The sequence below is a fragment of the Diceros bicornis genome, chromosome 9 (assembly GCF_020826845.1).
Source record: "Diceros bicornis minor isolate mBicDic1 chromosome 9, mDicBic1.mat.cur, whole genome shotgun sequence".
Taxonomy (NCBI): domain Eukaryota; kingdom Metazoa; phylum Chordata; class Mammalia; order Perissodactyla; family Rhinocerotidae; genus Diceros; species Diceros bicornis.
The window spans coordinates 10,036,566-10,052,455 of record NC_080748.1 but is presented as its reverse complement, the minus strand read 5'-3'; the positions used below and the strand labels follow the sequence as shown (position 1 = coordinate 10,052,455).

General features: G+C 39.7%; 1 protein-coding gene and 1 pseudogene across 1 annotated transcript; one reads left to right on the top strand and one right to left on the bottom strand.

The window, feature by feature from the left end:
• Window positions 1-1,068: 1,068 nt before the first annotated feature.
• Window positions 1,069-11,338, bottom strand: LOC131410091 (small ribosomal subunit protein mS31-like). Its single transcript, XM_058547888.1, has 6 exons — window positions 11,281-11,338; window positions 10,176-10,459; window positions 8,871-8,996; window positions 4,358-4,513; window positions 3,209-3,349; window positions 1,069-1,084 (listed from the first exon to the last, which is right to left on the bottom strand). The coding sequence occupies exons 2-5, from the start codon at window positions 10,307-10,309 to the stop codon at window positions 3,274-3,276; spliced, it is 492 nt and encodes a 163-aa protein (XP_058403871.1). The 5' UTR covers window positions 10,310-10,459; window positions 11,281-11,338; the 3' UTR covers window positions 1,069-1,084; window positions 3,209-3,273.
• LOC131410090 (voltage-gated hydrogen channel 1-like) lies at window positions 11,199-12,390 on the top strand (annotated as a pseudogene).
• The last annotated feature ends 3,500 nt before the right edge of the window (window positions 12,391-15,890 follow it).

The window sequence follows — 15,890 nt, the reverse complement described above, 5'->3', positions numbered from 1 at the left end:
CTATAATTGAACACCTGCCCAATTTACTCTCAATCACAGAATTTTATAAAGGTCTGAAGTTAAGACTTACCTGCTTCATTGTTATCTGGGAACTCCCACAGTTTCCCCTCTTTCGTCCACTGGATCATCCGTTCAAAACCACGCTGAAAGGGCTGTTCATTTACTGCGGCTAACTGCTTAGCAAATTCCACATCCCACAGTGAAGGTGCTGTCTCTGCATAATAAAAACATTCCAAATAAGCACAAGTCAATGTAAATATCTTTATTTCTAAAAATGTTACGATCAACTCTGAATTGGTAATACATTTTCAGACCTTAAAGCTCATAATTGAACAGTATATAATGAAAGGTCACTCTCTAAGAGCTAAAGCTGAAACAAAAAGGATATATAAAGACTACAACTACAACAATTGCAAGCCTTAACTTTTGTTTTACTACAATGTTAGGTAATCAACCCCTAAAGTCTCACTGTCCCCTCTACTGGAAAGGAAAAAAGAAATGCCTATTTTGTTTAAGGATGTTTAAATGAATGTGAATGTGAATGAATGTGAGTATTTTTTATACAATATGTCACTTTGATTTTTCAAGTCCCGCCTGTTTATTTTTAGTCTGTCAAAATAAGTCATTAATGTACTACTAAGACCAAAGAAGTTAAATTAACATAATTTAATAACAATGATGATATTACTACTACTAATGGATACTGAGCTCTTACTCTATGCTAAATGCTTATGCATTAGTTCATTTAATCTTTCACAACCAACTCTATGAGTAAGGTAATATAATGTTAGCTTATAGCTTCCATCATATTACCTTTCAATCATTTATTTGCTTTGGAAATTTAAGACATCTTTCAAGAATAAGTCATATTCCCACTAGTCATTGATGGTGGAAATGGAAAATGGTACAACCACTTTGGAAAACAGTTTGGCAGTTTCTGAAAAAGTTAAGAATACACTTACCATACAACAATTTTACTCCCACATATTTACCCAGAAGAAAACATATGTCCACACAAAGACTTGTACATGAAAGTTCATGTGTGACCATGCCTCACCACACACTGACTGTTGGCCTAGAACATCTGACATAGAGGAAAGATCACACCAGTTAGGCCTAATTAGCCACATTTACAGAGTAATCATATCAGGAAAATAACTTATCGTGGTCATTTTCTTAATTTATTCAGTGAACACTGATCAACTTATGTCTTTCCATGATCATCATCACCACTGGTAACAGCTGCAACTATTGAATGTCCAGTGTTCCAGGCACTGTGACTGATACTTTAACTACATTACCTCATTTAATCTTTGAGATGTATGTATTAGCCCCATTACGTGGGGAAAGGGAGACTCAGAGAGGTTAGTACAGCAGAATCTGAATTTGAATAGTCCAGATCTACCCACCACCAAAACTCTTTCCACTAATATACGGCCTCTCAGCTCTAAATTACTCCAGGATAAGCAGTAGGGTCTATGACTATATCCCTTGCAGCAGTGGTAAGAACTTAGTGGTGAGGAAAATGTGGGAATCACGGGACAGAAAAACTCATTCATTCAGTCAATAAATAATTATTGAAAGCCAAATATATGCCAGGTATTATTTTCACTTTCAGCATTTTACAGATGGGGAAACAGACTGATGGGTCTGTGAAAGTTGCCCCAGGCACAGAATTAGTCAGTGGCACAGCGCTGGGATTCTGAGGGAGGCCAAGGTGACTCCAAAGCCAGGGCTCCGTGACTCACACCTCTCCGGCTCTAACTGAAGGAATCGGTCCAAGGCATGTTTCCGGTGACCAGTCCAGGCCTGGAGTGTCTCAGGCTTCCCCAGGTCAGAGGAGGGTGAACAACCTGGTAGCTCACTATTGCTTCCCCTTTTTCTAGAGCCCTTTAGTCAGCCTTTTTTTTTTTCCCTTTTTCTCCCCAAAGCCCCAGTAGATAGTTGTATGTCATAGTTGCACATCCTTCTAGTTGCTGTATGTGGGATGCCTCCTCAGCATGGCCGGAGAAGTGGTGCGTCGGTGCGCGCCCGGGATCCGAACCTGGGCCACCAGTAGCAGAGCGCGCACACTTAACCACTAAGCCACGGGGCCGGCCCTAGTCAGCTTTTTAGTACAGTCATTACACGCACATAAACCCCTTTCCTACTTTTTTAGCTTCTCCCTTGTCACCTTCTAATTTTTAGTGACAGTTAATATCACTAAAAATCAAAGTATGATATAGCATCCCAATATAGTTGCATGGAATGATTTCAAAGAAGACTGAAGTTAAATATTCTCGAGAAATCTTAAGTAAAAATCCAAGTACACATTCTGTTTTATTCAGTAATGTGTCACACATATAAAAGCACTTTAGTAATTCAAATAATCTTCCAAAGTCATTGTAACCTCTTGAACTTCCTTTGTTAACTACTGACCATTTTTTCCAATCTTCCTGTACAATTAGTAATTTAATACCCAGAAGGAGCTAACTCAAGTTGCTAAGATTATACTTAAAACATAATCCATGGAATACACAACACATTGAAAATACTCCAATTGTGAGCATATCCTGCTATAAAAGATGGGTTAGTTTTTCTCAGACCATGCTAAATATCTGGTTCCCCCTCCCCAACTATCACTTCATGGACTTGAAAGAGAGAACGAACAGAAATTTTATGTAAATACAGACAGCTTTCTATTATAAAACAACTACGTAAGGCATGGCTTAGCATCTCTAAGAACTGCAAATCACCAAATTCAAATCACCACAAATAATCTACTACTTTAAGGTATTATAATGGATTTCTTTCTTTTTTTGATGGTGGGTTATTTCTCTAAGGTATGAAGAAAGATGATTATATAAAGAAATATAAAGGGTATATGAATATACATCATAGGCACATAATCAGAATCAGAATGAAAAATAATGCTTCTCTACAAAATGTTCATTTGTTCAGAATTCAGTCAGCTCCGCTTATTCTAAACCAGGAGACCTATTCATTGTGGGTAAATGCGAGGCAGGGCCCATTTTGATTTACGGTATAGAAAAGTGTAGGACTGCTGAACCCAGAACATCCTTCCCTCTCTAAGAAATGGTACACAGTGAGTGAGAAGATAGATATAAAATGCATCCATAATGCTCAGACATTGATCAGATCAGATTGATCAGATAAAGTAAATCTACAGTTAAACAACAAAACCAAACAGACTGAAAGGCTTCAATACCTTTTTCTAAGATCAACGGTCTTCTCCTGGCCAACATAATCGTCAGATCCTTCATCAAATGGAATCTAAGGCACCGGTCTTGTACTAACTCTAGCTGTGGCAGATCTGGCAACTTTCATATCTGATATTACATTACTGAAACTGAAATAAGAAAAAGGTCAAGTGTATTACATACTTTAGCTACAGAATAGTAATGAACTTTCTTAAACATGAGATTCATATCATTTAATTCATACTTTACTTCCATGCACTAATACAACACAAAAAGTTATGTTTAAATAAAAGATTATATGTCACACAGTAACAGTCACATTCCACAGACCACTAAGATTTATGATTCCTTCTGTATTTTAAAGATCTTCTTCAGAAATGTTCATTTAAAACATAAATTAAAAGTGTCACTTATGAAAAATCATCAACTATCCAGAGAACTTGATATACAGTCAATATCTGTATTCGCCTAGATTAAAAAACTAAAGTTGAAATTTAGCCACATTTATTTGTTGCCTTGCATTTGTGCAAATACAAATAAAATGAGTGATCTGACAGTCCAGTCATCTGTATTTTTCTTTTAACTTCCCAAGATACATCTGGTACACATGCTCATTGAGAACGAGTGATTTAGATCATGATCTAAAACAAAGCAGCGCCACCACTGACGACATTTCGGCAGCAGCTGATATAACCTGGCCTAAAGTAATGAGAGATGAGAAGATGGGTGGAAAGACGTCAGCTAAAACCTAAGAATAAGGGGGAAAAGAGAAGGAAACATGCCTGAAGAATATCATACTGTGCATAAGACCAGCAAATTATTTAACTGTAAAAAAATTAATCTTCTCAGAGAAACTGTCTTGTTCTGTTACTTATTTATTTATTTTTAATAACATTACTAAATTTATCATTTCTTTTTCAGGGACAAAAAACTGTGTAATTTCTCAAAAGAAAAGTTTAACCATTCAATTGGTCTTTTAAAAACTGCAATCTTACTTAAGACATGAGTTTAAAAAAAAAATCAAATTGCTAATATTCCATTTATGAGGTATATTTTATATATAAATGAATATATTATGTATATTACTCACCAGTCACATAAAAAACAACCTATTTTGAGATAGCAGCCTTACTGGCATAACTATTTGATTCACTAACCTAATTTTAGGTCTTTCTCCATCCTTCTGTGCCCTTGCGTCTTCCCCGTGCTGCTGGAGCTGCCTGAGCAGCTCCGACTTGGTTGTCTGCTTGTCAAAAGCAAGAGAATCTGCAACAGCAGATGCAGCGGCCACTAACTTGGGACTCAGGGACTCGCTTCGGAAAATGAAAAATAAAATCAAATGAGAAAGAAAAAAAACGTATTGCTTATTATGCCATGAGTTTAGTGGAAAGTAAAATGATTTTTTCAGAGGAAACTTTTGTCGTTCAAAAGAGTATCGTTCAATTCAATTTCTAACAAAATCAAGAATTCTGAAATATTAGGTATCGGTTTTATATAAACTTTGAAATGTTAAAGGTTAAAGTTAGTGGCTACTTGCTGAAGCACAGTACTAACTCAGAACAATATATTAAGGTGGAGAGGTGAGGAATCAGCCTTAAAAATTATAAATTGCTAGATTTTTCTTAGATGCCATTTTATCTCAAAAACAATATATATTGTAAGCAAATATAAGAGTGGCTAAACCTGTTCATAGAAGCTTTATTCATAATAGCCTAAAACTGGAAACAACCCAAAGACCTATTTCAGGAGAACAGATAAACAAATTTTGGTGATATATCCATGCAATGGAATAGTACTCAGCTCACGCCACAACATGAATGAAACTGAATGAAAGAAGTTGGATAAAAAAAGTATATACTCTGTGACTCCATTTATATCAAATTCTAGAACAGGCAAAATTAATCTAAGATGTAAAAAATCAGAATAGTGGTTGCCTCAGAGCAGAAGGCTACTGATGGGGAAGATGAAAATGGGAAATGCTCTGCGTCTCGGTAGTGTGTGGGTTACATGGGTATATTCACTTGTCAAAATCCTACAGCTAAGATCTGTACACTTCAATGTATGTAAATTTTACCTGAAAAAAAAAAACACCCATAAATCATCAATACCATCAAGTAGGAGGTGGAAAGTGGGTAAAGGCATAGATGATACAAGAATAGCAAAATGTTGATAATTACTGAAGCTGGGTGACAGGTATACAGGGTTCATTAAATGATTTTGTTTACTTTGTTTATGTTTTTAAGTTTTCCATAAGAAAAAGCTAAAAAAACACAAAACCTACTCTTCAGTAAATTAGGGGAAGTTAATAGAAAAATATGCCAGACATAAAAAGAAATTATTTCCTTTTTTTTTTTTGGTGAGGAAGATTTGCCCTGAGCTAACATCTGCTGCCAATCTTCCTCTTTTTGTATGTGAGCTGCCAGCAGAGCATGACCACTGACAGATGGCTGGTGTAGGTCTGTGCCTGGGAACCAAACCTGGGCCTCTAAAGTGGAGTGTGCTGAACTTAACCAGTAGGCCACCAGGGCTGGCCACTTTTTTCGGGGGGGGGGGGGGGGGGGGAGATTCACTCTGAGGAACATCTGTTGGCAATCTTCCTCTCTCTTTTTTTTTTTCTTCACCAAAACCCCAGTACATAGCTGTAATTCTAGTTGCAAATCCTTTTAGTTCTTCCATGTGAGTCCCCGTCACAGCATGGCTACTGACAGATGACTGGTGTGGTTCCAAGCCCAGGAACCGAACTCAGGCTGCCGAAGGGGAGCATACCAAACTTTAACTGCTACACCACCGGGCCGGCCCCATACGTTTTTTAATTCACTGAGAATTACCATCTCAGTGAGCAGGATCCAAATTAATGTTTTACTATACCTGCCTTTCTATATTATGATCTGTTGTCTAATATACAAATCAAAGTTCCCAAATCCATGAAGTTGTCAGATAAAGATTTTAAGGACCTTACTTACTAAGATATGGACATCTACAATCTGACTGGAATGGAAGAAAAATAGGAGAATGAAAAGAGGGAATATAACAATTAGTTAAAAAGGAATGTGCTACTTTCAAAACTATTACCTGTGAATAAGGCTTAAACTTAATCCCAATTTCTTTCATAACTACTTTTTCTTTCATAAACTACTTATGAAGTTTACCCACAAATTTTAATATATATATTTGATCAGAGTATGCAAAGAATATAGATGAATATTCATCTATATTCTTTTTAGAATTTCTAGAACCATGCATTTTATGACAATGGTGCTCTTTACAGTCATAGCTTCTGGCTTTATAATTTGAAATGTTCTAATTAATAAAAACTGTGCAGGAGCCTCTGTCATTGAAATAAGATAATTTTTACATACAGGGATCTTTCTACATCGACTTTAATAAGCTGATGGAAACTTGTTGAAATATCTTGTAACAATCTCTTCTACCCTATAATCAGACTATTTCATGAATACATACTTTTTCACTTTATACCCTTCTGTACTTTCTGAATTTCTTTAAAATGAACTGTATGACATATATAATTTCAGAAAAGGAATCCTGATGAGGGGAAAGATACTATTAGGTGGACATACAAAATGGCATAACTTTTGGCAGGCAAATTGGTCCCATATATCAAAAGCCTAAAAAATATGCAAAACCTTTGACCTAGCAATTCCACTTCAAGGAATATTTGTCTAAAGAAAATAAACAGCTATGTGGAATTTGAGGGATACAGCACACTCCAAACTCAAGGTCTAAGCAGTTCCATCCCCTGTGCCTGAAAGGTATCTGCATGTCTTTATCCCTAACCTTATTTCAGGTCTTTGCTCAAATGTTACGTTACCAGAGTTCTTCCCTGCTCACTTTCTTAAAAATAGCATCTCTCCTGCCCCATCACTCTTATTTTTCTTCATGTTTCATCATCTGACATACTTTGTGTGTGCGTGTGTGTGTGTCGTGTAAGTACACCCCCTCTCCCGCAGCCACCATCACCTCTCCCTCCACCATAATGTATGGTGTAGACACTTTGTTTTGTTCAATGTTCTACTTCCATCACTTTGGACAGTGCCTGAGATATAATGGCAACTGAAAGTTGCTGAAAGAATGAATGAATGAATGATGTTAATCATAGCATCATTTTATACTAATGACAAACTAGAAATAATCTAAATTTCAAGTAGAAGATTAATTAACTGAGTAATAACTGAAGCTTTCTTACTGAATGATCAGAGCAGGCAGTTGCTTGGTTAAAAGTTAAAACAGGAGCTAGCAATTTTGGTTACTGCTGCATCCACCAGGGGTCTGGTTCGGTTCCATAATACCTTCAGACTCACAAAACTACCTGACACGCTTGGCCCATCTACTCAGAAAGACAAAGGACAGAACCACAGCAGGCTGGCGGGGCAGTCTTAGTGTCCCTCTCAGCAGGAGTCCTTACAGCACTTATGTTGGTGACACTTCACGCAGCCATCCAAGAGCCATCACAGAGGTTTGGGAGTCTCCTGGCTCAGTGGCCCCACAGGAACCGATACCTCCTGTAACAAGGCCACAGGCAGAGTTTCCAGGGTCCCTACAAGGGACATGCAGTACGAGAGTAAATGCACTTAAGGAAGCCCTAAGTATGGTGTCCCCATAAGGTACCTTAGAGTTCTCCCAATCCAGATGCAATCAATCAGGGGTCAATTTTAGCATGATAATGTTGCCTACAATACAGCTGACACCTACAGCTATCAGCTTACCAGGTGTGGCAGATTATATTTTCAGAAAAGAGAGAGCAATATCTCTGGTCAGACATGCTCTTCCAAAACCTTGCTACACTGCCACTGAAAGGAATCCAGCTACCACACAGTGAGGAAGCCCAGGTCACACAGAGAGGCCACACGTAGGTGTTTCTGCTAAGTCCCAGCTAAGATTTCAGCTAATAGCCAGCATCAACTGCCAGACCTATGAGTGAGCAAACCTTCAGATGATTCCAGCCCGTGGACGTCCAAGTCTTCCAACTAAGGCCCCAGACATCGCAGAGTAGAAATCAGCCTTCTCCACCAGGCTCTGTCCAGACTGCTGACCCACAGAATCCACGAGCATAAAAAATGGTGGTTTTATCCCTCCCTTCCAGCCCTCTTTGCTCTCCTCCTGTCTTCTCCCTCACCCTCCCCTTTCTCCTGTTACGTCTCCTCCTTTGCCCCCTCCTCTCTCCCCTCTTGCCTTTGTCCTCTTCCCCTCCCTCCCTTCTCTCTCCCCTCGCCCCCCCTTTTCCTTACACTGTTTAATATTTTTCTTCCTGCACTCCCCTTTTTCCTACATTCTCTTTTATCTTTCCTTCCCTACCTTTCTCACCTCCATTCCCCTTCCCCCACCACCACTTTGTTGTTAGGTCCTCATCCCTCTCCCTTTCCTAAAAAACAAAAAAAAGTTAAAAAAAAAAAAATGGTTGTTTTACGCCGCTAAATTTTGGGGCAACTGTTAAGTAACCATGGTAACTATATTGATGGGGTTCAATATATAATACAAATAAAGAAACCAAAAGCAGAGTATGCATGGAGCAACGATGACAGTGCATCATGAATCAAAGATGATGATTAACCCAAATCTGTACATCTGGAATCCCTTAACAAACAGGAAGGGAGGGCAAAAATCATTAAAAGATATATCTTTTAAAACTCAAAAGAAATGTACCTCATTTACCGATCTTTCGATGTAGGACCAAAGCCTCTTCTTTGAACATAAGACCACTGAGAGAAGTTCCAAGATATATCCTTGATATATACACCACACTCATAGTACATCCTCCAATATTTCCAATTTTGGTTTCTTTAAAGTAGAAATATGGAGCAAGAACTTAAAAATGCTTACAAAGCAATCTGAGGGCAGAATTTTTCTAGATTTTTATGCTTGTCTCATTCATACCTAATTTGAAAGCAATTTTAAAAATTACCATTACTGAATTTTTGCAAAGCATTCAACTCATTTTAACCATTTCTATAATAGTTAATTAAATTGTATAATTATAATGAAAAGCACAATGGGTCATAAACAGGTCTGGGAGCCAAAAAAATCTCACTCTTGGTAAGTATATATATGTATGTGCGTGTATTATCTAATTCTATATACTTATATAGAATTGTTTTGTTTTGTTTCTAAAAAGGAGGAGGAGGTACCTATTATGGGCATATCACTGTTTAAATGAGCTTACTTTCTACCACCCGACTGCGTTTTCCAGGAGTAGTTTTGATACAATGTGATACAATGTAGAAACTAAGAAGTTCCATAAAAACTTAAGTTACTCTGGGAAACTGAATTCTACACTGTTGATTGTGCTAAAAGAGATGGGCATCTTAAAGCCACATACCTTATCACTTGAATCGATGATGTCATCAATTTAAGACACATCATTTATGTACCACTACAACAAAACTGCCATTTAAACTGCAACATGATGCCAAAATATCACTGACTGCACTTAGAATCACTTTGGCAAGCACAAGTAAACACAATATTTTGAGGAAACCACATAGGCTGAGAGCACTGATGATTACTGTTCAAAGAAAAGTCACATAAAATAGTTGTAATCAACTTGCTAAAATTCTATCCTAGGTGGAATTTTTAAAATGGAAATTTCCAATAAACAAGTCCTTGTTTATACTTTCAAGTTAGGATGTAAATAATTTGTTAATTTACACCTTAAAGAGGCAATTAATTGGCAGTTAATAACACTGATAAATATGTAAGGCAATGTGTGAAATTCTCAATTAGATCACTACTCTTTTCCTCTCTCTAGATTGTATACAGATGTCCCCTTATTTAAATATAGAATAACAGTTTTTCTCAAGTAATTATTAGAGTCTCTCTGTTTACAAACTGATATATAGTCTTCACTAATTCAGTACCTCCCATGTACTCTAATTTAAAAAAATGATTTTCTGAAAGAAAAAGAAAAGAGTTTCAAAAATTACTTTCAAAGAACAACATTCAAATAGCAATTTAATTTACCCCTCCTTTGGGGCATCTTCTGAAGCCCTTGGAAGCCTGCCAACTGTGGCCTCCAAACTTTTCAGTTGTCTTCTGTTGGGTGGCTTTGTGGTTTGTACATTTACTGTGCTTAACTCAACTTTCATGCCCTTCATAATATTTAACAAGTCTTTTTTCGTATTCTCCTTTACACCGTCTTGGCTCTCGTCTCCTTATAAATCTCCTGGGTTGGAACAGACTGTTCATCTTTCTTGCTATAGATCACATTGTTAGTGCCAAAATATCTTTGGATATTATTTTTTGTCCTAGGAAGATGCATTAAAGAAAAAAGAATGAAAAATACAATGCAAAATAAGAAAGCAAGGTCTCAGAACACTGTTTCTATGTGTTTTTAAAATTTTTCAATTCAAACCCCTCCCTTTTGCTTTTTATTATTACTGTTAGCAGCCATAACGACAGCAACTTAACATTTATTGAATATATACTAAGTGCCTAGTCTTGCACAACGTATTTTATGTACATTTTCTCATGCCCACACCAACCCCATAAGGTAGGAATTATCTCCATTTTGCAGATAAGGAAACTGGAAACCAGAGAAGTGAAGTAACTTACTCAAGGTCCTGTAGCTCCGAGCTCACTAAGGCGTAAGACACACTGGGGAGCCACAAACGGGTTACAGGTGTGCTGAGATATTGATCACCCGGTCCTCGGGGTGGCTGGGTGAGGCCCGGGGCTGCTGTGTTCCTGTCTTGCTCCCTCCATTTACCTCAAGGTTTTGTACAAATAGCGTTTTGTATGTGTTCCACAACATAAAAAAAGGTTGCAAAACACTGACATGGCTAATAAACTTCAATTTATTATTCTCAAACCCCTGTTGACGTAAATAATCCATAATCACTCTATAAATCAAAATTGGGGTGAGTTTATTATGAGCCAACTTTTGAGGACCATGGCCCAGGGGCTTCCTTCCCTAAAGAAGGAAGGGCACCGGTGGGGGCCGCGGGCTGGGGGGGCGGGGGGCGGGGCGGGGCGGCCCCAGCTCACAGTGCGGTGAAGAAACTGAGACTCGGAGGGCCAAGCCCCTTGCCACAAGTCGCACAGCCAAGGAGGCAGAGCCAGAACTTACACCCAGATCCGGAGACGACAGGAGAATGGCCTCCTGGGATGACAAGGAAGGAGGGACAACGCCTGTTCAGAATGTTTCCGCCACGGCAAGGTGTTTCAAGTCACAGACAGTCACCCGCAGGGCCAGGGTGGCTCCCGCCGAGAGGATGAGCAAGTTCCTGAGGATGAGCACTTCACCATCGTGGGGGACGACTGCCATGCCTGGAACATCAACTACAAGAAATGGGAGAATGAAGAGGACGAGGAGGAGGAGGAGCAGCCGGCGCCAACACCAGCCTCCGGCGAGGAGGGCAGAGCTGCTGATGCAACTGCCACCCCTGCCCCCGCGCCCAGGCCGCCCCTAGACTTTAGGACCACGTTGAGGAAGCTCTTTAGCTCCCACAGGTTTCAGGTCATCATCATTTGCCCGGTCATTCTGGATGCCCTCCTGGTGCTGGCCGAGCTCATTCTGGACCTGAAGATCATCCAGCCCGACAAGAATAACTATGCCGCCCGGGTGTTCCACTACATGAGCACTGCCATCCTGACCTTCTTTATGATGGAAGTTTTCTTTAAAATCTTTGTCTTCCGCTTCGAGTTCTTTCACCACAAGTTTGAAATCCTGGACACCATCGTTGTGGTGGTCTCGTTCATCCTCGACATCGTCCTCCTGTTCCAGGAGCATGAGTTCGAGGCTCTCGGCCTGCTGATCCTGCTCCGGCTGTGGCAGGTGGCCCGGATCATTAACGGGATAATTATCTCCGTTAAGACACGTTCAGAACAGCAGCTGTTAAGGTTAAAACAGATGAACATACAATTGGCCGCCAAGGTCCAACACCTTGAATTCAGCTGCACCGAGAAGGAACAAGAAATTGAAAGACTGAACAAGCTCTTGCAACAGCACGGACTCCTCGGTGAGGTGAACTAGACGGGGACCCACTCCACCTCAGAAGACCTTGCTTCCCGGGCCTGTGCCTGTGGCAGGAAGGACGCTGGCCTCTCTGGGGGCCCTCTGGGGGAGAGGCTTGCTTCCATGCCTTGGTCTCACTCCTGCCCAGTTGGGATCCTGGGGGACACAGCCTTTCGGAAGGCTCTGTTTCTCCCTTGGTCTGACCAAGGGCTTCCCATCCCAGTCCCACCCCACACTGTGTAATAACAAAGGTACCAAACTGTATCTTCACATATTGAACACTTTACTCTTGCTTGAAAATGAACAAAGCTGGACAATCACTAGTTGTATATAAATTTAATCTCATCAAATGTACAGTTTTCACATTTCACATGTATATTGAGGAACCAGTGCATCCTTTCATATGAGCACTCTGAAAGACAAAAGAAAAAAAAAAAGGAAGCTACCTTAGCTACCAGCCCATTCTAAAAAAGTCTTCTATATTTCCAAGCTGTTCTTAACAGCTTCTCTTATCACAATTTCCCCCAGGGAGGTTGTTCTTGGGCACCCAGCCCCCTCCTCTGCATCATCGAGCTTCTAGCTGGTTCCACCTAGTTCTGCCACCTGACAACATTTTTCTCAATTACTGTACAATTAATGTATAAACTAAACTCTCTCCTTCCCTCGGGCCCTCCTACCGTATTCTGTCAAGCTTCAACCGCTTGGAACAGCTCTGTGGCATCCCACACCAGCCCTCCAGGTGGAGAGCTCGCTAGCTACAGTGGCTGGTACAGAAATGGCAATTAGACCCAAGACTCCACTGTAATTAACATGACATTTGGGGGAAGAGCCCCTCGTGAGGCCCTGTACTCGTACAATTTTATACATATTTTGCTACTTTTGTACTCATTTCAAGGGGACCTGAAAAAAAAACCTGAACTAAAAACAATGAATATTTTAAAAATTACTCACATTAAAGGAGGGGGTGAATAAACTGGATAAACCCTCAACACCTGAGCTACTTCAAGGTCTGTTCTCTTTACCGTCTTTCCAAAGGCACAGTTTGGTTTCCAAATATGATCTATATGCTGAGAGTATTGGAAATGACCAAGACCAGATAGTGCAAGCCAAGTAGAATAAGATTTCCAAAGGAAAAAAGGAGGGAAGTGAGTGGAGGGGGGAGGCGTGTTGGTTTGGGGGCAACCTCAAGGGTTGGAAGTATAATAAAAAGGGATGTCTCTGAGGGACCCCAGGCCCCCATGCACTCTGTTCTGGAGGTGTGGGGTAGTTTCCTTAATTAATGACTTACGTCAGACAAACGGGAAGAAGAAATCAAAGGGCAGCTTGGCATTGATGGTTGGCCAAGCTCTGAAGCCTGCCTCTGCAGGTGCAGACACATCCACAAAAGCAACCGCGGTGGAAATAAGAATCGTCCTTTCATTTCCTGACTTGGTCTGGAATAAAGAGAGTGACGCGAGCCCTGCCCGCTAGTGTGTTCCCAGGACAACCAAGATGGACGTCCTTCGTTCCTTTCCTCGCCTGACCAGGTCAGGTCCCAAATCTGACAGGTCCGAGGAGGGCTAGTGAGCCGTTAACTCGGATGAGAGAGACAGTGTCTACTCAGGTTGTCCTAACCGACACATCAATGTCAATCACAACTCCATTTTCACAAGAATTTTAAAGATCAAATCTAAACAAGAAGGCTAATGTGAATAAAACCATTATCAGCGGAGTTTCTCTAAGTAAAAGATAATGACTGCTAAATTGCTTTAAGAATCCAGATTGTTTCGATTTTAATTATAATCTTTTTCACAAAATAATAAATTTCACCTATCACACTTGAAAAAAAAAAAGAAGGAAGGGCACCAAAGATGTGGGGTGTACAGAGCGGTTATATACCATCAAAGAGCATGTATCACATAGGACTGCAATGTCCCGTTTACAATAGCCACAAGATCGCCCTGCCAGAATAGCTATTGATGGACACAGCGGGGAGCAGGTCTGTTGTCTCGATGGGTGTGTCTGCTGTCAGGTCTGTGGTCTAGAGCTGGGCGGTCACAGGATGACTGCAGCAATCAAATCCTAGCCTAGGGAGAAATGCTTATCCTTAACAAAATGCCAGTGTGGGAGAAGTTGCATCCTTATCTTAAGGGCATTTACTCTTCTCTTTGGGACATGGCAAAGCAGATACACAATGCATGTTTGAAGGCAACAGGCCCTGTTGGAAAAACAAACTCAGGCTGAATTAGTTTTACTCCAAATGGCTTCCTCATATGCTCCAATATATCCTATTGCTTGCCATTTATCACCCCAAACTGACTGACTGCCAAGTCCTTGCTCTTAACATGATATAACAAGACCTCTTTAAAAAGTTACAATTAAACAGTATGAAAATACATTTCTATCAACAAAAAAGTTACTTTCTTTAAAATAAATTTTGTCCGGGAACAGGGAGAATCCCCCTCTGCCCTTTCCCTTAAGGTTCTTATGGCTGGCCAAATAATTACCAGTCAGGTTAGCAGGAGAAAATAATACTAAGTTTAATAACATGTATACATGGGAGAAACCCGAGAAACTGAGTTTCTCAACAAAATGGCAGAGATTCTCATCTTAAATACTATCTTCAGCTAAAGACAAAGGAGGATGTTGGGGGTGGAGGGAGTCAGTTACAGTTTACCACTAAAGCACTGTAAACAAGGGTAAGGTTATTATGCAAATTTAAGGCCTCACCTTCCACATTGATAAGCTTCTAGAGATGAGGTCATCCCCCCTCTTCCCAGTACAGAGAGGGAGATACCTTTACAAATGGAGATTTCCCTTATAAATGTAAAGGTTTGTGTGGCAACTCTTTGCAGGGCCACCTAGAGAATGTGGCCTGGGAGAGACAGAATTTTTGATAAGATGGGCTTGTTGGTGCCTTTCCTATTGTAACATCTATTTTACTTTATATTACAGTCATCATATGGTAGTAACCCCTTCCTGAAACAGGCCTTCTATGTTAATTTATTTAAACAGTTAGTGGGGGAGGTCAACTGTCTGTCAGAGAAAATAATCAAGGTAAAGAGATATATTTCAGGGTGGCTAATTTTGATCTCCCACAATTTCTAGGTGTATTCTAATCTGACCGACTTTCTCATTGACCTACTTGCCATTTAACCAATCACTATTTGTAAGCTAGGCTAAAATGGAACAAAAAAAATAATATTCAGTAGCTAGAGCTGTCATTCTGCTTTCTTCATTAGATACATTTGTGAAAAAGAATAACACAAATGATTACATCTATTTCAAACTCATGCAAAAGATTTCTCAATTCTAAGTAACCCAAATATCTTATTTTGTGGTGTTAAAAACATTCTGAGATTTGACAGTGAAGAATTTTAAAAAGTAATGAATGTGTTAGTTTCAGTAAGAGGGTACAATGTATAAAAAGTCATTCATCAAATATAGTGAATATCTACTCTGTGCTAGAGACTATACTAGGTATCGGCAATATATTAGTAAAGAAGAATTTCATGGTCCCTATCTTTATGAAGTTAACAGGCTAGAGCACTGTTCTCAAACTTTAATATGCACAGGAATCACCTAGAGGACTTACTAAAACACAGATTCTTTGGTCCCACTAAGGAATTTTGACTCAGTAGCTTTGGGGAAGGACTCAGAGTTTGCATGTCTAACCAGTTCCCAAGTAATGCTGATGCTGCCCATCAGAGGACCACATTTGAGTAACTATGTCATGTATGTCA